The 24155-nt window shown below is 41.3% G+C and overlaps 1 protein-coding gene across 2 annotated transcripts in view; it reads right to left on the bottom strand.

Moving 5' to 3' along the window:
* Positions 1 to 24155, bottom strand: part of BANK1 (B cell scaffold protein with ankyrin repeats 1) — a 284727-nt gene that overhangs the window by 211092 nt on the left and 49480 nt on the right. For both annotated transcript variants that reach the window (XM_038401089.2, XM_043513193.1), the window contains exon 3: positions 20949 to 21014. In XM_038401089.2, the coding sequence (XP_038257017.1) occupies positions 20949 to 21014 (66 nt within the window). The remainder of the gene's footprint in view (positions 1 to 20948; positions 21015 to 24155) is intronic.

The raw sequence follows: 24155 nt of genomic DNA, 5'->3' as shown, positions 1-24155 counted from the left end.
TACAAGAAGTGGAAGACTGGACGAATGACCAGGGTGGAGTATAAAAATATTGCTCGGGCATGCAGGAGTGAAATCAGGAAGGCCAAATCACACCTGGAGTTGCAGCTAGCAAGAGATGTTAGAGTAACAAGAAGGGTTTTTTCAGGTATGTTAGCAACAAGAAGAAAGTCAAGGAAAGTGTGGGCCCCTTACTGAATGAGGGAGGCAACCTAGCAACAGAGGATGTGGAAAAAGCTAATGTACTCAATGCTTTTTTTGCCTCTGTCTTCATGAACAACGTCAGCTCCCAGACTACTGCACTGGGCAGCACAGCATGGGGAGGAGGTGACCAGCCCTCTGTGGAGAAAGAAGTGGTTTGGGACTATTTAGAAAAGCTGGATGAGCACAAGTCCATGGGGCCGGATGCGCTGCATCCGAGAGTGCTAAATGAGTTGGCGGATGTGATTGCAGAGCCATTGGCCATTATCTTTGAAAACTCATGGTGATTGGGGGAGGTCCCGGACGACTGGAAAAAGGCTAATGTAGTGCCCATCTTTAAAAAAAGGGAAGAAGGAGGATCCTGGGAACTACAGGCCAGTCAGCCTCACCTCAGTCCCTGGAAAAACCAAGGAGCAGATCCTCAAGGAATCAATTCTGAAGCATTTAGAGGAAAGGAAAGTGATCAGGAACAGTCAGCATGGATTCACCAAGGGCAAGTCATGCCTGACTAATCTAATTGCCTTCTATGACGAGATAACTGGCTCTGTGGATGAGGGGAAAGCAGTGGACGTGTTGTTCCTTGATTTTAGCAAAGCTTTTGACACGGTCTCCCACAGTATTCTTGCCAGCAAGTTAAAGTAGTATGGGCTGGATGAATGGACTGTAAGGTGGATAGAAAGCTGGCTAGATTGTTGGGCTCAACGGATAGTGATCAATGGCTCCATGTCTAGTTGGCAGCCGGTATCAAGTGGAGTGCCCCAAGGGTCGGTCCTCGGGCCGGTTTTGTTAAATATCTTCATAAATGATCTGGAGGATGGTGTGGATTGCACCCTCAGCAAGTTTGCAGATGACCCTAAACTGGGAGGAGAGGTAGATACGCTGGAGGGTAGAGATAGGATACAGAGGGCCCTAAACAAATTAGAGGATTGGGCCAAAAGAAATCTGATGAGGTTCAACAAGGACAAGTGCAGAGTCCTGCAGTTAGGACGGAAGAATCCCATGCATCGCTACAGACTAGGGACCGAATGGCTAGGCAGCAGTTCTGCAGAAAAGGACATAGGGGTTACAGTGGACGAGAAGCTGGATATGAGTCAACAGTGTGCCCTTGTTGCCAAGAAGGCCAATAGCATTTTGGGATGTATAAGTAGGGGCATTGCCAGCAGATCGAGGGACGTGATGGTTCCCCTCTATTCAACATCGGTGAAGGCCTCATCTGGAGTACTGTGTCCAATTTTGGGCCCCCACTACAAAAAGGATGTGAAAAAATTGGAAAATGTCCAGCGGAGGGCAACAAAAATGATTAGGGGATTGGAACACATGACTTATGAGGAGAGGCTGAGGGAACTGGGATTGTTTAGTCTGCGGAAGAGAAGAATGAGGGGGGATTTGTAGCTGCTTTCAACTACCTGAAAGGGTGTCCAAAGATGATGGATCTAGACTGTTCTCAGTGGTAGCAGATGACAGAACGAGGAGTAATGGTCTCAAGTTGCAGTGGAGGAGGTTTAGGTTGGATATTAGGAAAAACTTTTTTCACTAGGAGAGTGGTGAAATACTGGAATGCGTTACCTAGGGGATGGTGGAATCACCTTCCTTAGACGTTTTTAAGGTCAGGCTTGACAAAGCTCTGGCTGGGATGATTTAGTTGGGGATTGGTCCTGCTTTGAGCAGGGGGTTGGACTAGATGACCTCCTGAGGTCCCTTCCAACCCTGATAGTCTATGATTCTATGAAATGATCCATTAAACCCAGGATGTACAAATGTAACTATACATGGTGAAATAAAGAAAAATGTTATATTCCTTACATTACAGTGTTTTTGCAGAATTCCTTGCCCTGTTATACAAGAACAGCGTTTGTTATAAGCTGCAAGTCTGTATGGGACTGCTACTGCCAGCATGTTTTCTATCTGAGAAAACAGTGAATATCTTTCGGACTCCAAAAATTTTTTGTTACAAATTTTGCTTTAGAAGAAGCTGAGGAGTTGAGAGTTGGATGTACTTCTAACACATGACCAAATGTTTTCTTATTCAGCATCAGGTATACTCATTTCCAACTAATCCTCCTCCTTGGGACTTACTTTACTTTGAGTTACAAAATGTTTAAGAGGTTTAAGTATCAGTAATTTTTCAAATGCAATACAATTTTGTCCCATTCCAATTCTTAACATAATATTTGCTTAATAAAGTAAATCGCTACTTATACAATATAGTGCAGGAACGTAGAGACTGGGTATGGACATACTTTAAAACAGGTTCTGTGGACCTCTGGGTTCTTTGTTACTGATAGGATGACTCAAATGAAGCAATTTGCGGGGGGTGGTCTTTTTGGTGTGGCTTGTGTTTCCCAGATGAACAGGATTTAGGTGGAAAGGCGATGACAGATACAGAGGCAGCTGTGGGAGTGACTCCTCTAGTGGAAGACACATTGAGGATAACTGGATGTGAAAGTTGTGGTATGTACATGATCCTGGAGGGAGGAACCGGTAAGAGTTTTTTCTGCATGAAATGCCGCCTGATAGAGCTGATGGAGGAAAAGATCCGAGGTTTGGAGATGCAGGTGGAAAGTCTCGTTGAGTTTAAGAAGGGGTTTGAGCAGATGATGGAACAAAGATATGAGGTATCTGAAGGGAAAAGCTCAGACTCATGGATGGAAGCAGGGCTGGGGAATTTTGAGGGGAGACTGGGTGAGGAAAGTGGTCAGTGGAAACACGTGACTAAAAGAACCAGGCAGAGGAAAAGACAGGCTAGTGAAGGAGAAATAGAGCTTAGGAATAGGTTTGCAGAGTTGGAAAATGAAGAAGGGGCTCAGCAGGTACTTGTTGAAGGTGGAAGGGTAAGGAAGAAGAGAAGAGAGGCTAGTCCTATAGGAAAAGCGGAAGAGTCAAGGAAGACTACACCAAATATGAGTCCCAGGAGGATACAGGATGGGTTGAAGAGGATTATAAGGGAAAATAGGAATGGAAAGAACTTGCAGCCAGAGGGAACAGGGGAGAGACTGGAGAATAGCACCGTCACCAGGAAAAGGCAGGTCTGTGTGATCGGGGACTCTTTATTGAGAAGAATAGACAGGTCTGTAACTAGAGCTGATCCAGAGAATAGAAGGGTGTGCTGTCTTCTGGCTGCTAAGATACGGGATGTAGACCTGAGGTTGAAAAGGATCCTAAAGGGAGCGGGAAAGTATCCCCTAATTATCCTTCATGTGGGAACAAATGATACGGCTAGATTCTCGCTGGAAAGTATTAAGGGAGACTATGCTAGGCTGGGGAAGATGCTTAAGGAAATTGAGGCTCAGGTGATCTTTAGTGGGATCCTTCCTGTTCCTAGAGAAGGGCAACAAAGATGACAAGATTATGACTGTTAACAGATGGCTTAGGCAGTGGTGCTATAAGGAGGGCTTTGGGATGTATGGCCACTGGGAGGCATTCACGGACAGAGGACAGTTCTCTCGGGATGAACTTCATCTGAGTAGGGAAGGAAATAGACTTCTAGGATCGAGGCTGGCACAACTGATAAAGAGAGCTTTAAACTAGGAATTAGGGGGAGATGGATGGGAGATGTCCAGGAAATCTCCACGCCAGATTTTAGCATTGAGAGGGAAGAAGACGAAGTAAGAAAGGATACAGCCGTGGGTAGGAGAATGTGTATAAGGAGCGAGGGCAGTGTGGATACTAGTTTAATAGGTTATACTGGCTGTAGAATGACTGTGCCTAATAGGGTACAAAATGTGAGCGAGGCCAAACAGCAAAAATTAAGATGTTTATACACCAATGCGAGGAGCCTAGGTAGCAAAATGGAGGAACTAGAGCTACTGGTGCAGGAAGTGAAACCAGATATTATAGGGATAACAGAAACATGGTGGAATAGTAGTCAAGACTGGACTACAGGTATTGAAGGGTATGTGCTGTTTAGGAAAGACAGAAACAAAGGTAAAGGTGGTGGAGTAGCATTGTATATCAATGATGAGGTAGAATGTAAAGAAATAAGAAGCGATGCAATGGATAAGACAGAGTCCGTCTTGGCAAAAATTACATTGGGGAAGAAAACTAGTAAAGCCTCTCCTACGATAGTGCTTGGAGTGTGCTATAGACCTCCGGGATCTAATTTGGATATGGATAGAGCCCTTTTTAATGTCTTTAATAAAGTAAATACTAATGGAAACTGCGTGATCATGGGAGACTTTAACGTCCCAGATATAGACTGGAGGACCAGTGCTAGTAATAATAATAGGGCTCAGATTTTCCTAGATGAGATAGCTGATGGATTCCTTCATCAAGTAGTTGCTGAACTGACTAGAGGGGATGCCATTTTAGATTTAATTTTGGTGAGTAGCGAGGACCTCATAGAAGAAATGGTTGTACGGGACAATCTTGGCTCAAGTGATCATGAGCTAATTCAGTTCAAACTAAATGGAAGGATTAACAAAAATAAATCTGCAACTAGGGGTTTTGATTTCAAAAGGGCTGTCTTTCAAAAATTAAGGAAATTGGTTAGGGAAGTGGATTGGACTGAAGAACTTATGGATCTAAAGGTGGAGGAGGCCTGGGATTACTTTAAATCAAAGCTGCAGAAGCTATCGGAAGCCTGTATCCCAAGAAAGGGGAAAAAATTCATAGGAAGGAGTTGTAGACCAAGCTGGATGAGCAAGCATCTTAGAGAGGTGATTAAGAAGAAGCAGAAAGCATACAGGGAGTGGAAGATGGGAGGGATCAGCAAGGAAAGCTACCTAATTGAGGTCAGAACATGTAGGGATAAAGTGAGACAGGCTAAAAGTCGAGTAGAGTTGGACCTTGAAAAGGGAATTAAAACCAGTAGTAAAAGGTTCTATAGCCATATAAATAAGAAGAAAACTAAGAAAGAAGAAGTGGGGCCGCTTAACACTGAGGATGGAGTGGAGGTTAAAGATAATCTAGGCATGGCCCAATATCTAAACAAATACTTTGCCTCAGTCTTTAATAAGGCTAAAGAGGATCTTAGGGATATTGGTAGCATGACAAATGGGAATGAGGATATGGAGGTAGATATTACCACATCTGAGGTAGAAGCGAAACTGAAACAGCTTAATGGGACTAAATCGGGGGGCCCAGATAATCTTCATCCAAGAATATTAAAGGAATTGGCACCTGAAATTGCAAGCCCATTTGCAAGAATTTTTAATGAATCTGTAAACTCAGGAGCAGTACCGAATGATTGGAGAATTGCTAATATAGTTCCTATTTTTAAGAAAGGAAAAAAAAGTGATCCGGGTAACTACAGGCCAGTTAGTTTGACATCTGTAGTATGCAAGGTCCTGGAAAAAATTTTGAAGGAGAAATTATTTAAGGAGATTGAAGTCAATGGTAAATGGGACAAAATACAACATGGTTTTACAAAAGGTAGATCGTGCCAAACCAACCTAATCTCCTTTTTTGAAAGGTAACAGATTTTCTAGATAAAGGAAATGCAGTGGATCTAATGTACCTAGATTTCAGTAAGGCATTTGATACCGTGCCACATGGGGAATTATTAGTTAAATTGGAGAAGATGGGGATCAATATGAACATCAAAAGGTGGATAAGGAATTGGTTAAAGGGGAGACTGCAATGAGTCCTACTGAAAGGCGAACTGTCAGGTTGGAGGGAGGTTACCAGTGGAGTTCCTCAGGGATCGGTTTTGGGACCAATCTTATTTAATCTTTTTATTACTGACCTTGGCACAAAAAGTGGGAGTGTGCTAATAAAGTTTGCAGATGATACAAAGCTGGAGGTATTGCCAATTCGGAGAAGGATCGGGATATTATACAGGAGGATCTGGATGACCTTGTAAACTGGAGCAATAGTAATAGGATGAAATTTAATAGTGAAAAGTGTAAGGTTACGCATTTAGGGATTAATAACAAGAATTTTCGTTATAAATTGGGGACGCATCAATTAGAAGTAACGGAAGAGGAGACGGACCTTGGAGTATTGGTTGATCATAGGATGACTATGAGCTGCCAATGTGATATGGCTGTGAAAAAAGCTAATGCGGTTTTGGGATGCATCAGGAGAGGTATTTCCAGTAGGGATAAGGAGGTTTTAGTACCATTATACAAGGCACTGGTGAGACCTCACCTAGAATACTGTGTGCAGTTCTGGTCTCCCATGTTTAAAAAGGACGAATTCAAACTGAGCAGGTACAGAGAAGGGCTACTAGGATGATCCGAGGAATGGAAAACTTGTCTTATGAAAGGAGACTCAAGGAGCTTGGCTTGTTTAGCCTAACTAAAAGAAGGTTGAGGGGAGATATGATTGCTCTCTAGAAATATATCAGAGGGATAAATACAGGAGAGGGAGAGGAATTATTTAAGCTCAGCACCAATGTGGACACAAGAACAAATGGGTATAAAATGGCCACCAGGAAGTTTAGACTTGAAATCAGACGAAGGTTTTTAACCATCAGAGGAGTGAAGTTTTGGAATAGCCTTCCAAGGGAAGCAGTGGGGGCAAAAGATCTATCTGATTTTAAGATTCTACTTGATAAGTTTATGGAGGAGATGGTATGATGGGATAATGGGATTTTGGTAAGTAATTGATCTTTAAATATTCAGGGTAAATAGGACTAATCCCCTGAGATGGGATATTAGATGGATGGGATCTGAGTTACCCAGGAAGGAATTTTCTGTAATATCTGGCTGGTGAATCTTGCCCATATGCTCAGGGTTTAGCTGATTGCCATATTTGGGGTCGGGAAGGAATTTTCCTCCAGGGCAGATTGGAGAGTCCCTGGAGGTTTTTCGCCTTCCTCTGTAGCATGGGGCATGGTTGACTTGAGGGAGGCTTCTCTGCTCCTTGAAGTCTTTAAACCATGATTTAAGGACTTCAATAGCTCAGACATGGGTGAGGTTTTTCATAGGAGTGGGTGGGTGAGATTCTGTGGCCTGCGCTGTGCAGGAGGTCAGACTAGATGATCAGAATGGTCCCTTCTGACCTTAGTATCTATGACTCTATGAATTTATTCTTTTTCCATTTTAGAGAACAGATTTTCTTTAGAAAACAGATTCTGCTCTGTCATCTGACACACATGTAAAGCCTTTGCTCAGAGGATCTAGGAGATGTTGTGGAAAGACAACCTTAACCAGAATTAGACACCTTGATGTAGCATAGCTTCCCAACTGCTCCACTGCCATTATAGCCCATGGTTTGTGGAAGCAGATGCAGCCCCTTTGCAGGAGGTTTAGGTGTTTGCAATTAAATAGTTCCATTTTTCCAAAGCACTCTTGCTTACATCCTCCAACCCCCCCTTTGCACAGCTCTTGAGAAAGAACATGGAGGGAGGGTGTGTGTATGATGTGAACCATTATACAACAAATCAGTTGTGGTTCTGCTGGATTTATGGTCTTGCATTTAGACCTAGATTAGGAATCTACTTTGTTCTGAGGCAAATTTTAGGATTATTCCAGATTAGTGTTCTGGGACACTCCATAAACATTATCTAGAAACATCTGGAATTTATTTCAGAATACTCCAAGCAGTGTTAAGTATATCCTTCTTCTATAGTGAAAACAGCATTTGATTTCAATATAACAGGTTTTGAAACAATTAATAAGGGGTGTCCTGTCCTTCACTGCATTAATTCAAGAGAAGACCTTATTCTTGCAAAGACAAGAGCTACTTCACCATCAGATAAAATGAAAAGGAGAAATAATATAAAAAAATCTGGTAGGGTTAGGCCTGTCAGATGCCAGTTTCTAGTTATCATCCTTTGAGAGCTCTGTGGACACTTGCCAACCCGTATGAAGTTCACCATAACTTTATTTACATAGTTTCTACTCTGTTTATCAATACTTAGAGAAGTTGGTGCCATCATGTAGTGTCTCTAGTACTTTGCCTAGTGATATAGTCCATGTTAGAGCTAAGCAACTGACAAATTAGCATGAAGTTTAACAGCCAAATTTTTATTTTTATTTATTATTTATAGTGCAGTATCACCCAGAAGACCTGAATGAGGACTGGAGTTCATGGTGTTTAGGATCTGTATAAACTCAAAAGATATGGTGCTTGCTCCAAAGAGCCTAATATCCAAGTGTCAGAGTCCCATCTTCTGATATTCACCAACCTTTGTGGCATAATTTTGGCAATTCAAAGACTCTGCTTCAGCTTCCCTCTTTCTTTGACGGATTGATTGCCATCTAGACAATTGTTGGTTCTTTGTAACCACCGTGGCCCACTGGCTGAGTCATTTGGTAGTCCTTTCTCCAGGGTAGTAAAGAGCCCAATATGTCAGGAGGCCAACTGCCCGAGACAAAGGGCATACGAGTCTCCTGAAGAATGCTTCGCTTGTAAAAGGGCTTTATAAACCCCCTTGCTGGTTTTGATAGGCAAACCACCTGCCCACTCTACTGGGTCCAGGCCAGGGACTCTGTATGACGTGGTTAGTACCACTCTCCGTAGTGTTTCCCTTGCTTACTTCTTACCACACCTCTCTTGCAGGCTGTTCCTCAGAGACTCACCCTGGAGTCCTCACTTCCTAGAACTCCAGCTTCCTGGGTGGCTTCTAACTAGTCTACTGCTGAAGGGTCCTGCTCCCACTGGCTCCTCAGCCTCTCTGACAGCTGCCCTGCTCTTTTGCTGTGCTCTACAGTTGTTGAGGCCACCAATTAGCCCCAGCCGAGCAGTCAGTTTCCCTATTAACCCTTGGCAGCTGAGACAGTATGGGATCTGCATACTCCATGACAGTAAGAATAAAAGGATTTCCCTGTTGATAATGAATGGAAAGCAGTGGCGATAGACAGCTGTGTGTCAATTACTGAAAGCAAACAGGTAAGATTCCCCCAATAAATTTCATATTCACATTATACAGCTATTAATTCAAAAAGAGGTTATCTGTCATTGCAATCCAAGGATAACAGGGCTTGTATCATCACCCTATATTTTATAGTGTTCCTTCCCTCTAATCGAGCCCCCAAAACATAATTCCCAATATTTCCATTTTCACCATGAGTGCCAACAACACTGTCCCTAACATGTCATGAAACAAACACATTATTTCTGTATTCTGAACAATCACCCTACCTGCTTTTTGAGATTGGGTGATAAGGGATGGATTCAGTAAACCTTTTGTTCTAGGCATTTACTATAATATGTGATGTGTAAGGGATCAACATCAATGTTCTTAGAATGGTGAAATTTTGCTAATAAGAGACAGAATATGTATTGACATGTGAGATGCTCCTTTTCTATGAGTTTTCCACTACAATCATGCTAACTATTGAGATTAGGCTCTGTTTGTCACATAGGTCTTTTGAAAACTGGGTTTTTTCAAGCCTTGATTGTGATTCCCATTTGCTGAAATGGCTGTGCCTCTACCAGAGAGGTCACAGTTAGGAAGTCAGCTATTCTGCAAGCCTTGCAGGAGTTTAAGCTCTTTTAACAAGATTTTGCAATTGTAGATGCATATTGGCATGTAAGTGACATGATATGGCAATATGAAATAACATCCATTGCTTTCCTAAAGTCAGATCCTCAAACACAAATCCATTTGATGATCATATTTGGCAGGATTCACTTTTTTATTGCTCTGAAATCTATCAAGATCTTCAGTGTAAACCCTTTTAAAAACGATGTCACCCAAACCAAACTGTTCATCATGCCTGACATTACTTAAATAATTGCCATCAAAAATAACTCTGTTAGCTAGAGAACATCCAATTATTCTTAGCTCTTCTTCACCATAATATATTAGCTTCGAGTGGAGAAGTACTTTTTTCCAATATTTATTGTTCAGTGAACTCAAATATTTTCTTTTGCAATGACCTATATGAGTGTATGCATTGGAGGAATAGTGGTTTAAATAATGGATCAATAAAAATGGGTCCCTTCTTGAAGGATCTAAATATCAGAAATCATTAATAGTATCTAATGATGCTTACTTAGACAATTAACAGAAGCTAAAAATGAACAAAAAAAAGCTATTATTCTTTTTCCCTTGGGTATTTAAGATACTCCTGAGAATTATAGTTCATTATAGAAGGTAATGCTCTATCTCACAGGCTGCTTTCTTTGGCATGCTTTTGACAAATATCTATTGCTATTTTTCATACTTAAAAAGGATTAATATAAAAAGTTTAGCTTCATAACTCAGAAACCAAATATTAGCTATGTATCTGTTACATACACTTTAAGAGTTATTTGTTTAGTTGGATTCTGTACTGATGCTTTCGATTTTATTTCAATCTCTCTTCCTAATTCATATTATGCAACACATTATTTCAGTATATTTTATGTCAAACCTTTTGGAATTCATTATAGCTTTCAATTCCACATTCTCAACTGAATTTATGAAATTTCTTTGAAATTGTATTCCTCCTCATAAATACAATTTTTCATGAATGCCTTACCACAGCTCCTGACAACCTACACTTGACATCCAACTTCCTGCCCAAAATGAATTCTAACCTTTCAAATGTACTCTATTTAATCCTTATTGCAGTCTACAAGGTTCACAAATTATCTCTGTTTTGATATTTGATACTTGTTGTATACTTTGAATCAACAATGTGTGTGACAGGCTCTGGGTGTTAAAATCAGCAAAATAACTAAATGAAACATGCATATGTTTTCTAAGGTTACCATGGTAAAAGGCTCATGGCCAAAGCCTGAGATCCCTACTCAGTTTTTATTCAGCCTTTACACATACAAACCTCCCTGTGGTGCTCAGTAGAGAACTGAAAGTGGTACAGCAATGTTAATTGAAGAGCTAAGGTGTAAGTTCAGCTACTGAACAAGGTCCCTATGTTCCCTTACATCACATAGCAATAGAGAGGATCGAAAGTGATTTAAAATCATGCATTGGGCTAAGGCGACAATATAGATTGGAAAGGTGTTTATGCAGTATAGGTCCTTCAGATTGTGGAGCGTTCAGCCCCACTGTATTTAGCCTTAATTCGGCAAAGTTCTTAAGCGAATACTTAGCTTTAAGCTTGTGAGTGGTCGAACTAGATTCAATGGTATTACTCATGTGAGTAAAAATATGCATGTGCTTACGTGTCCTGCTAAATCCACCAAAGGCCTTGTAAAGCGTATGTGTAAGTGATTTTCAGGATTGGGAATTTAATCCCTCAGAGTAGTTTTGTGGGAAAATAATTCATAGCCTATTGGAGTGTGAACGAATGAAGGAATCGTTTCTATACACTTTGTGTTCCCCTTATAGTCCAGCATAAATGTATGCCTGGTAAATATGCCTGCTGGTGCTACTTGGAGCAGGGATAACTAATTCTAAATGCTCTCTGCCCCATTAGAAGGCTCACATGAGTATATCTGCTAGGTGGGAACCAATGGAAACTCTGTGACAACATTTTGCTACTGATGAGGGGAGGGCTGAGAGGGACATGGAGGCAGTAGGGGTCCCTATATGTAACCTGAGAAATTAAGGGTTTAATTTCCTTTTTACTATAAAGCTCTTGAAATCACATCATTTCAAAGCCAATCCCTTCACATCTTTGGGACTATCACTAGCCTGACTCTTTCTGCTCTGTTGAGAAGGAAGACTTCTTTTGTTAATGGTCAGAGGCCCTGAGAAACTACCCATTTTAAAGCACTTCAATTGCAAATACAAATCTGTGCTACATATTAACAGAAATTATTTCCAATTTTGTAAAAAATAAAAAAACCCCAAATCTTTATGATCCTTATGCCAAAAATATTGATCTTCCTTTGAAGCAGTCCTGATATCTGAGCAACCTGACAATTCCATTGGCATTTATCGGATATGTAGGTGAACAAAGGAGAGATCATACTTGAATGCCTGTGTCAAGCTATCTGGAGTGGTTTGTTTTGCTCAAAATAATTTTCAATCCCATTTTCTACTTCCATGGTTGAGCTCTTCTATCAAAAATTAATGTTCGTTTGTGTTATCTGTGAGCTGGCTGGTATTGTCTATGAATCCAAAATGGTCCTGTTATCTGAAAGAAAAGTTGCTCACCAAAAATAATGTAAGCATCAGGCAGACAGTTTCTTTAAAAGCCATAAAATTCCCAGCAAGACACAGTTTACTATCTATCATTTCTCATTGTTCATTGCCAGCCACACATTGAACACCTACCAGTCTATGGGTGTGACACCACAAAGACTGTAATTACTAACCACACTGTGGCTTTAGAATAAGGGTATGATTTCCAGCTCCAAAGTCTGCATACACAATTGCATACATACTTTGTGCATGCACAACCACATGCATGTACATATGGCAACATCATTAATATAAATTACATGTATTTACAGTCACTCACAAGTCTTTAACACTCTTGGGGCCTCCAAGCACTAATTTAATACTAATCATGTGGCCAAAGTACCATGCACTGTACCAAACACATAGTAAGAGAGAGCCCCTCTCCCAAGGAGCTTACAAACTAGACACACAAGATAGATGAAGTGTGGGAGAGGAAACAGAGGCACAGAAAGATAAAGTAACTACTTGCCCAAGGTCACATAGGTCAGTAGCAGAACTGGTAATAGAAACCATGTATTCTGAGTCCCAGTCCATGTTTCCTATCCACTAAACCATGCTGTGTCCTCCTTTACATGGTGACATAGCTTGGACTATGGGAAGAGGTGTACCTCAAGAAGTCAGAATCCATCTTCCAGCCTCTCTGCATAAAGGGGATATCTGCCCAGCTATTCAGATGAAATATAATATTAAGGAACCATAAGCTACCAGCATTAGACTCACTAAAGTTTCATCTGAGTGAGGTCTTCAGGTTTGGACCCATTGCCAACCTGAGAGACCATCTCTCCTCATGCTATACTGTCCACAGAGGCTGTCAGCGGAAGAACTCAGGCCAGAAACAACTTTATTTTTAAAGTGGATTGTCAGCAGAGCATTCTCCATAAGGGACTCTCCATGTTGGAATTCACTCTCACCTTTGGTTTGAAATAGACCAAACTTGTTGACCTGTATGGTATGCTACAAGGCCTATCACTTTACTCAGAGATACAATAAGGACTGCTTGTCTCTAGGTCATACAGAATACTGTTTGTGTTTGGTTTAATCTTTTGTTGTTTATTTTCTGGTTTGGTGATGAAAGTAAGCTGCAGGCTTTTGTTTGGCATCATATTTTCATTTATGTCAATACTGCCTAGAGTCTGGGATAGGCATTTTTTAATCAAAAAGGGTTATAAAGTAAACTATCAGGCTACAGCATGGGCTACTTCGATCAGAGGTGGTCTGGGAGCTCTTCTGCCTAACTTTCAGAAGCTGTGCCATCAATTTTGTTATGGAGCTCTGACCTATCCGTCAAGAAACCAGGCTGCTCGTGGTTAGATCAGATTTCTGAGCAGACACACCATATATCTGGAGTTAAACTTTCCAGTGGCCAGCCATTAGGCATCAATATCATCTTGTGATGCCTACTTTATCCAGCTCAGTTTACCCAGTTCATGCCCAGTTTACTTCAATGGCACCATCACTCTTTACAGAGCATGGTGTATGTGCCAATGAGTTTTTTTATGGTTGCTGAGTCAGATGCGTGAGTGACAGTTCCATTCATAGTTAGGGCACTCTCATGCACTAGCAGTGTTCTGAATCTGAGCAACAGATTCTTTCCTCCTCTGACACTGGTCATCAAAAAGTTTGATCCAGTCTGCCTTGCTCCATCTACAAGCTAACTCCGCCAACCAGAGTGGCATTCTGCACTCCTTTCTCAATTATCCACAGAGATTCCAAAGGATACTAAGTGATATTTTGCAAATATCCTGAAATCTGCACAGCGGTCTGCCTCCCTTTTTAGACTCTTTGTGAGTTTCAGAGTACAGCAGCACACTCTTCAGGATCCTATAATCTGGCATTCACTTACATATCCATGCCACCTGAGTCTTTTCTTACTAATCAATGTTCCCATAAATGACATACCAGTACGATTTAACACTTCCACATTTGTCACCCTGTCTTGCCATTTTATGAGAAGAATTTTTTGCAAACATCTGATATGAAAACTGTTTAGTTTTTTGGTATGTTTGGTGTAAGTCATCCATGTTTCTGAGCCATATAGAAGAGTGGATAAAACAGGTCTCATAAATACAGATTTTTACTTTAGTTGACAATTTGTTATTGTTCCGGACTTTGTCTTGCAATATAGTGCTCGTTCCTGGCTGCCTTGCCAATACTACTATTAAGCTCAGCATCAAGATCTAAATTGCTGGTAACAGTAGAGCCAAGGTAGCAAAATTGGTTACATCTAGAGGAATACCATCTAAGCCGATATGTGGAACTGGTTCTGTAGAGCCTTGGTGCATGATAACAGTTTTCTTCGAGCTTATTGCTAGCTCAAAGATTTTGCATGAATCAGAAAAATTGGTAATAAGATGTTGTAGGGCATATACATTATGAGCCACAAGGGTTGCATCATCTGCAAACAACAGGACCCTTACGACGATTTCCTTCACCTTAGCTCTGAACTTTGCGATGTTAAACAAACCTCCATCATGTCTCATGACAAGAGAGACACCCTCTTGAACATCATGGAACGCATACTGAAGCAGGAATGAGAAGTAAATATTAAACAATGTAGGAGCCAGTATGCAACCCTCCTTCTCTCCATTGTTTGATGTCAAATGAGTCAGACTCTTGGTTTTCATATACTAAAGTTGCCTTTATGCCATCTTGTATGAATTTCAGAAAGTTTAGCAATATAGGTGGACAATCAAGCTTCTTCATAACAATGTAAAGCCCTGATCGACCAGGCTTTTGTTAAATCTATAAAAGCCATGTACAATGGAATACACTTCTCTCTTCACTTTTTCTGCAGTTTTCTTATAGAGAAGACCATGTCTATGGTGGTCCTTCCTGAGAAGAAGGCACACTGGCTCTCAGGATAGTTTCTCTCAGCTAAATTTGAAGTCTAGGTAAAAGAATATGACTTAAATTTTTTCCCAAGATATTAAGAAGAGAGATTATTACCTCTGTGATTATTACAGTCACTTGTTTCTTTTTTTTTATGGAGTTGGATGAAATGAGCATCCTCTAAAATCTTGCAGAACAGTTTCTTCCTTCCAGCCGAGTAGCAATACCTCATGCAATCTTTGCAGTGAGTCTTTGCGCATTTGTGGACTTCAGCAGGTAAACAGTCAGATCCTGAAGCTTTCTTGTTGGGAATCTTTTTGATGCTTTGTTCAAGTTCCTCTTGTGTAGGTTTGGCATCCAGCAAAGTCATAACTTCAAACTTAGGCAATTCGTCCAGCACATGTTGGTCTACTACGGACTCCCTTGAGTATATCATTCCTTAGTGCTCAATCCATCTCTCCAATTGCTTCCCTTTATCAGTTATAATATTGCCATCCAGATCTTTCAGTGGAGATGTCTTGTTCTTTATTGGCCCAATGGCCTTTCTAATGGCCTCATACAACTGTCGACTGTCATCTGCGTCAGCTGACTGTTGGATTCTGTCACAAAGACACAGCCAAAATTCTTGATCACACTTCCTATTTGAAGCTATTTGAACAATCTTAAGAGCTTCTCTTAGGTTGTTGAGCAAATCAGTAATAGTGGACTTGTAGATGATCAGGTCAGATCTTTTCCTCTCAATGAGTGGCAGCAGTATCTCCAAATGGTCTAAGAACCAGTCAACATTTTTCCTAGTATTCTTTCCAAAGCTCTTGACTGCTGCATTGTACATACTTGTCTTCAGGACTTCCCATGCATCTGACGCAGTTTCATTCCTTCCAGCTATCTTTGCTACTTCTTCATTAAAAAGCCATTTCTTGACAGGATCATGGATTTGACACAAGTCAATACAAGGTTGTACAGCAGTTTTGTTACAGTAGATCTTCTTAGCTTGAAATTTCACTTTGCAGCAGACAAGAGAGTGGTCCGTGTCACAGTCTGCGCTTTAGAAGGATCATGTATGTAAGTTATCTTTCAAATATATATGTTTTTTCAATACCAAGTCCACCTGGTGCTAGTGCTTGAACCTCAGATGTCTCCCATGATGTTCTTCTGATGTTATCAGCAAAGAAAGTGTTGGTCACTGATAAGGATTGACTGGCACAGATCTTGAGAATTCTCTGACCATCGTCATTTATATGTTCAATGCCATGCCTACCCAGAATCCCAGGCCAGATCTCAGCATTGGACCCAATACTTGCACTGAAGACTCCAAGTATTAGGATTGGTTCTTTCCATGGATTCCTGCTGATCAATTCTTCTAGCTGTTGGTAAAAGCTATCCTACTCACCACTAGCCTGAAGAATTGGAGCATAGACACTGAAAAGCTTGATGAATCCCTTCGCTAAACTAACTCAAAGTGTCATGATATGTAAGGACACTGCAATCGGAGCGTCACACAATGACATAAGTTAATTTCTGATAGCAAAACCTTCATCATACTCTCTCCTTACTCCTTCAGGTTTGCCATGGCAGTAAATGGTGTAGTCTTTCTCCCTTATGAAGCCTGTATCTGAAAACAGAGTTTCCAAAAAAACGGCAATATCAATTCTGAAACATGCAAGTTCATTACTCAACATCGCTGTTTTCCTCAAATCTGAATTCAGATCAAAGTTGTATCCAGAGGACAAACTCCAAATATTCCAGCAAGCAATTCTGGAAAACAGTTGAGCCAGAATGTAAATGATGAGGCAGGGCTTATTTAATCTACCTTTTCTAGAGCCACCCTCACCCAAGGCAAGCAGTCCATCCCTAAGCAAGGCTGCTTAGAAATCTTGGGAGTTGCCCCAGGGCCCTTATGCCTCTCTCGGATCCCTGCAACAATCTTGCTAAGGCCTTCAGCTCATATGCCTAGGCAAAGTTATTGAGAAGCGGAGGCTGCCATAGAACTGTTGTCCCCCCTTTAGACCACTGAGCCAGAATCTAAAATCCAGAGTGAGTCTGGATGTTCAGTGATACAAAGGTTGTAGCATCTGCCAGAGAGCCAACCTAGATAGAGCTGCTAACTGCCTATCACTTCAGCGTGAGCACCTTTTCTGTCAGGGTGAGATCCTTTAGCCATTCTTCACCAACAAGTATCCACAAGGCAGTGGAGGATGCAGTTTAACATCATGCCGAGAACTAATCTCTTTATTTACTCAATACAGGTCCAATAGGTCAATGGTAAAAAGGCAAAAATTGTACTATGAAACTGGAACAGTCTCTGTTTAATTATTCTGAATGTGTATTTTAATTTTAGGTAGCTATAGTTTTTGGGTAAATTAATTAATGTCAGTTCAACCATGGCCTGAAGAAGAACTCCATGTAGCTTGAAAGCTTGTCTCTTTCACCAACAAAAGTTGGTCAAATAAAATATATTACCTCTCCCACCTTGTCTCAGTTCAACAATGATGCATAAGCATTTTCAACTCCATGGTTAAATGGTTATTATAACGAGTATACCTGGAAGCCAGCAAGATTACTTCATTTTTCCAACTCAGTTTATAAATTGCCATAATGGCTATGCAGGGTGGGAAAAAATGGAACTTTTTTTCAAGAACTATAAGATCTCTTGAAATTATTTTTTTTAATATAGCTTGGTCTGTTTTCTTACATGTAATGAAAACACTGAAATGAAACAAAGTAAATATATATGAATAGTTGTGAGTGGCTAAAATCATTGAGTTGTTCAGACTATTTTGGCCTCAAAATTATTCAGCTTCACTTTCTATATCTTTGACTTAAATTGCTCATGAGAATTCTTTTATCAGATACAGGAATGAACCCTCAAATTCACATAATTATGATTAGCATTCTACCACTGGATATTTTCCACCACTCCCAGGTACTAACAAATCAGTTGATTTCACATCTGCCTGCAACTCATATTTCCCAAAAGGATCTCAGAGATCATATTTGTTTCCATTTTCCAATGTACACTCCCACCTTTTCCCTTAAGGACTTACACAATTCACTTTAGTCAATCAATTCTTATTGATTGTTAGGTCTCGCTCATTCCCCATCTATCTTTGCTTTATTAGATACATTATTTGCTTTCTTTCCATTTGTCTTGTCAGCTACTTGCTGTTCTTTTGACTACTGTTGCCTCATAGTTCTCATTTAAGCTTTGTACTTTGGATCTGTTCACTTTTCATTCCAGCCAAAGCCTAAATTATCCTATTCTTAGTTTGTGCCTTTTCTATGCCAGACTGTACACTTAAGAGAGAAAGTCCAACTTTCAGTGGGCCAAACTACCTCTTTTTAAATCCTTCCCTAAAAAGTTACTTATTTCATGATGTCATCCCAGGTTTCTCTCTCACATAATGTCTCCAAAACTACCTGTGTTTTAGCTGTTTATCCCAGAGATCATATTTGTCTAAGGTAAACTGGAAGCTCCTTGGCATCTATGTAGCACAGGCTTTATACATTTTTGTGACTGGATAAGCTCCCTTTTTATAAGAGATAAGCAAAGCTGCAGGATTCACTTTGCAACTGTCACCATTGAGCCAAAACATGCTGGTTTGTTTGTGAGGTTCATATACTTCTTCAAGGGCATGATCAGCTGCCTCTTGACACCTTATCTTGCCTGATTTCTGAGACACTGACATGCTAGTGGCCAAACATCCCATTCCCTCTTCTTTCTTGGGCAAGGTTCCCCCATCCATGGATCTCCAGGGATGTCAAGTGACTATTTCCTATTGCAACATCAAGGAGGCAACCCTGATCCCAAAAACCCTAAAGTATGTTCAGAAGGCAGGAAGCAGCCTGCTCCCCAAACAGGAGAGGAAAAATTGGAAAACACTTTTATTGCAACTGGCTCCTACACTGATTACAGGGGAAGCCTTATAGATTGCTTAGCAAGGTAACTGGGGAAACACTGGGGATTCCCACGTGCCATAGATTAGGGATTATACAATATCCTAGGTGACTCCCCAAAGATTTTTCTAGCCACCAAAGGGAGAATATAAGAAACCACTTACCTTTGCACTGCTGCTGAAGGAATGCAAGGACTGTGTGAGATTAATGACTTTCCAAAGTGGGTAGGATGAAGGCAGGGCTATAGCAGAGTCAGGGATCAAAGAAAGAGGGAGTACAGGGAAGTGCAGCTCCTAATTATTTTCTTCTCTTGGGTTTGAGCAGGGAGATCAGCTCTCCCTCCTCACACTCCCGTCTATTCCTCCTATCATGCCAGCAAGCTAGAGGTGCTTAGCCAGTATGTTCCCTGCATGTTTCCACTCCACATTAGCTCACTGAGTTACAGAGAATGAGGCAGTAATCTCAAAGAGACTTCCATTTGTACATCCGCCCAGTGTTCTGGACATATTGAACCAGTGACTTCAGAAAAGCCTTCTCCCTGACTTCAGACCAGCAAGACAGAGGTCCTTAGTCACCTCAGAGTTCCCTTTGTCTTGACATCAGCCCAGTCAGCTACAGGTGCCAAGACCGTGAGTGACATCAATGGCCTACTGCTTGACATCAGACCAGGAAAATTGAGGTGTTGAGCTTGTGACATCACAGATACCTGTATCTTGACATGAGCCCAGCAAACCAAAAATGGTGAACTAGATACCTCACAGACATGTCACCTGAATTCTGTCTAGCAAGTTAGAAGTTCATAGCCAATGAGCTTACAGCATCCTGTGCTCTGACATCATGCCAGCAAGGCAGAGCTGCTGATCCAGTAACCTCAGAGAGGCTCATACCTTGCCATGAGTCCAGTAAGGTGGAGGTGCTAAGCCAGGAATTCTGAAAGACACTTAGTAATCTCACCAAAGCTTTTTCATCAGCCAGAAAGTTGATTGTGCTGAGCTAGTAACTTCACATAGTGGTGTAACTTGACATCAGCCCTGAAATAAAGATTTACTGAAGAGTCCTTTAAGTAAGGGTTAGTAGTAGAGGCTGTGCTATGTGGGAACTCTTTTGCTAAAAGCAGAGGGAAACTTCCACCTTCTCTTACTCTCCTGGGCTTGGGGGGGAATTCATCTCTCCAAGTTCCATCTCCTCCAGTTTTTTAGCACTGACTGATGAAATAAGCATTCATTAAGCAAATAATCTAGAATAGAAAGCACCAGCAGGAGTTGGTACCTGGCTGGGGAGTTTACTGGGCTCCATGCCTACCTGCCTTTAAGTGAAGCAGCACTGACAGGAGAAAAAGTACTGTCCAAACGGAAAGACTCATATCAACCTCATTTCCTCTATAGCAGGGGTGGCCAACCTGAGCCTGAGAAGGAGCCAGAATTTACCAATGTACATTACCAAAGAGCCACAGTAATACGCCAGCAGCCCCCCCACATCACCTTCTCTCCCACCCCCCGTTCCCAGCGCCTCCTGCCCACCAGCAGTCCCACCGATCAGCACCTCCCCATCCCTCCCTGCACCTCCTGATCAGCTGTTTCGTGGCATGTAGGAGGCTCTGGGGGTGGGCACAGGGGAGGAGCGAGGGCACAGCAAGCTCAGGGGAGGGAGTAGGAAGGGGTAGAGTGTGGGCAGGGCCTATGGCAGAGCCAGGTGTTAAGCAGTGAGCACCCCCCCCCCGGGCCACCCCTGCTCTACAGGAAGATCCTTCCCTCCCTACCAGGGAGAAATGGAGAGGAAAAGCTCTCTCCCTCACTCCCAGCATGGAAGAGGGAGGTCCTTCCTCTGCCCAACACTACCTGGATTTGAGGGGGAGAGCAATGGTTCTGTCAGCTCCTTTTCCTCTTCTGGAACCCACGGAGCGATGGGCAGGTGGATGTGTGAGTACAAGACAGGTTCCTCTATGTAGTTCCACATTCTAGAAAGATTAGATCACTTCCTTTCGGGTCACACAAGATGTAAAGACTCTATGTGCTCAAGAGCCCTTTGCTCTACTTTCATGTAGTTTAGGGAATTTCAAACTCACCATCCACAAGAACTGTTTCATAGATGCAAGACAGCGACTCTTTGGCTTCTTCATTCTGTGGTTCATCTAAGAAAAGAAAGATACTTTAATGGATGACATCACCCTGAAAACATCTTGAAATGAGCATCTCCCTGGCCAGTCTCCCACTGCTTCTTAAGTTGTTTCTTAAAATGTTTAATTCTGTACTCCAGCAAGGACAGGTCTGATGACCATTGGTGGGATGAGAACTACTTTAGGAACAACTTATTTTGGGACAACTAGTTAATTCCAGGGCATTAGCAGTATATATTACAGATTTTTTTTAATTGAAGCTACAACAGAGGTTTTCTTCCTAAAAATATTAAAACCTGCTTGTTATTCAGCTACATTTTTCAACTTACATACTAGGAGTGAGCAATGTATTAAATGTTAGTTAATTAATAATTTATTTTTTTTACTATGTGGAATAAGTAATATGATAGCATGAGTGAGAAAAGAAAACTATACTGGCACAGTTTATACTATGAAATGCAAAGCTTTGCCACTCGAAGCCAATATGGTCAGTGGTTCAGTCTTCACAGCAGCACAATGATGTGGAATTAAGGTAGAAGTCCCACTGTAGTCAGTAGGAGTATGTGGACTGATGGCAGCATTAGGTCCTAGTTAGTTTTTACTTTGTTACTGTCAATAGTTTAGGTACACAAAAGAAGACTTCTGAGAAATGAAATTCCTAAAGAAGGGAATCACAACGGATGAGGTTCCATACGAAATCTTCATTTTGACACACTGTTCTCCATTGATGGGCATTTCACACAATCACATAGAAAACCTGCACTTCTCATTAGTCTATTAGGTATTATTGCCACTGAAATGATTCTCTGCAAAAATTAATACAAATTCTTTTAAATCTGTTATATGAAAGGAGAGATATAATAAAGCATCACTGTTTTCTTAAAATCAATGAACAAGTGTATTAATGACTCTTCTGTGAGTAAATTATGTATATATTTCTTCACTGGCAAACTTGTGGCATAACTGGAGCATCGGATGGGAAAGTAACCACAATATTAAAGAGCATTTTGCACAAATGCAATATCAGAAACTGAATGGAACAAAATAAAAAACTATAATTTGACAATATATAGAAAGATTAAAAAAAACAACAAATGAATCTTAGAAATAAGGCAGGGCCCGGTCATTTATTTTTGCTTGCATTCCCACCCCTACCTCCCATTTGAGGCTAAATCCTGAGGTTTCTTACACAAAGGCCAAAATATCTTAAAAGTGGTGGGCCTGCTGCGGAAGAGAAGATGAGGATGGGGACAATCTGGGGAGATCCCTCACAAGGCTGTATACACCCTTCTGGTACATGCATCATCATAGCTTACCAAAAATGATGGGAATGTGGGCTTGTACAGGATTGTGCCTGAGGTATGTATAGTATGAATCTACATGGCTACAGTTTGGTAAGGTGAGGAACAGGAGCCTGTGCCCTTTATTCTTCTCTGTTCTACCATTAACTGAATGTGACCTAGCTGCATGAGTGCCTCAAGATCTATTCTTGCACTAAAGGTGAAGATTCCATCCCCACAAAATCCCTCATATCTTTTGTGGGCAAGGCTATTTTTTTCAGAATTAGACCCGTGATTTCTCCATTTGTTTTCTTGCCTGATAAAACTGTATTTGTGTTTTTCTTTGTGTTATGGTCCCCACTGAAATCTTCAATGCTTTTACAAATAATTATTACTGCAGCAACTCACAGTATTCCTTGGGTATTTCCTAGGTACTATATAGGGAATACCAAGAATTCTGCGGTAATCTTATCTACTTGCAAAGGCAAAAGCAAAAAATGATTGCCATCAAGTGAGACTTTGACCTAGTTCAATTTGATGTGCTAGGCTATGCACTCTTCCTTCAGTCTACCTGACAGGAGCAATGAAACCCCTTCATGTAGTGAAAAGCTTCTACCTAAGGAAACTCGCTGTATGACAAGGCCTGAGGAAAAACTAACCTAAGTAGATTAACAGAGGTTAACAGAGGGTTCCCCGATTGCCAAGGCAGGGGCCAAGTTTTGGGCTGGGGGGTGTGTGTGTGTGTGTGTGTGTGTGTGTGTGTGTGTGTGTGTGTGTGTGTGTGTGTGTGTGTGTGTGTGTGTGTGTGTGAGGCAGAAAGCCAGCAGAAAGTGAAAAAAAAAACCCAGTGATGAGCGTGACCCTGAGGTGAAGCACAGAGACAGAGCTTCTTGGGCAAGAACTTGCAGGAGAAGCAGGCTTGAAGATTTCTGAGCAAGGAAACTCGCTGCTGTTTGTTTCTACTGTGTTCAAGGAAACAGAATTTTGCATACATACTTTGGAAATAAAGAGGATTGCACCAAAGAATATACCTGATTCAGATCACCAATTTCTCCTCCTAAGAGAAACAGCCCTGCAAGGACACAAATGTTGGCTAACCACTTATGTCAGAGGAGCAGCAAGCTACTTGTACCAAGATAGGTGAAAAATACAAGTAAGTCAGGTTTAAAACTGTTAGGGGCAACCACCTTAATATCAATTGCATTTAAAATAAAACCTGACAGAAATATTATTTTTATTTGTATTATAGTAATGCCTACAAGCTCCCACTAAAATTGGGACCCATTGTGCTACCTGCTGTAGAGACACAGTGAGACATAGCCAGCATAAAGAGATTGCAATCTAAATGGATAAAAGAGACAAAAGATGGGAGGAGAAACAGAAAAGTAAAGTGACTTCCCAAAGTCATGTGGGAAAACTCGGAACAGAACCCATGTCTCCTTATTTCCAGATCAATGCCCTAGCCAGTAGGCTAAACTGCCTCTCTATGAGACAAAAAAACCACCCCACTGCACCCCTAAATTGAAGATCTGAGTTCTGAGGTGACTTTTTATCACTATCTTGAAGTGAGAACAATGGGACTGATGAGGGCATAGGAACAATAGGTGCAGGAATTATTTGTTTTCTGTCTTTACCTGTCACTTCAACCCCAACATTCTTCTGCACTCCATCACCTCAATGAGTAGTGTAAGCAGTTATGCTGCTGTAGGAGCCTGGCAGGGACAATACAAAGCGTGTTTCACAGTTTGATTATTCACTTGCAAATTAAAGTAAACTTTTGTGGGACAGTCTCCTTGCTTTTCCCTGCAGCAGAAGTCCTGAGCAGCATTTGGTAAAAGAAAAAAATCAATGGCTGCTGGAGGGGAAAAAAGGAGGG

The sequence above is a fragment of the Dermochelys coriacea genome, chromosome 4, assembly GCF_009764565.3.
Source record: "Dermochelys coriacea isolate rDerCor1 chromosome 4, rDerCor1.pri.v4, whole genome shotgun sequence".
Classification (NCBI taxonomy): Eukaryota; Metazoa; Chordata; order Testudines; family Dermochelyidae; genus Dermochelys; species Dermochelys coriacea.
This window is presented reverse-complemented; position numbering and strand designations above follow the sequence as displayed.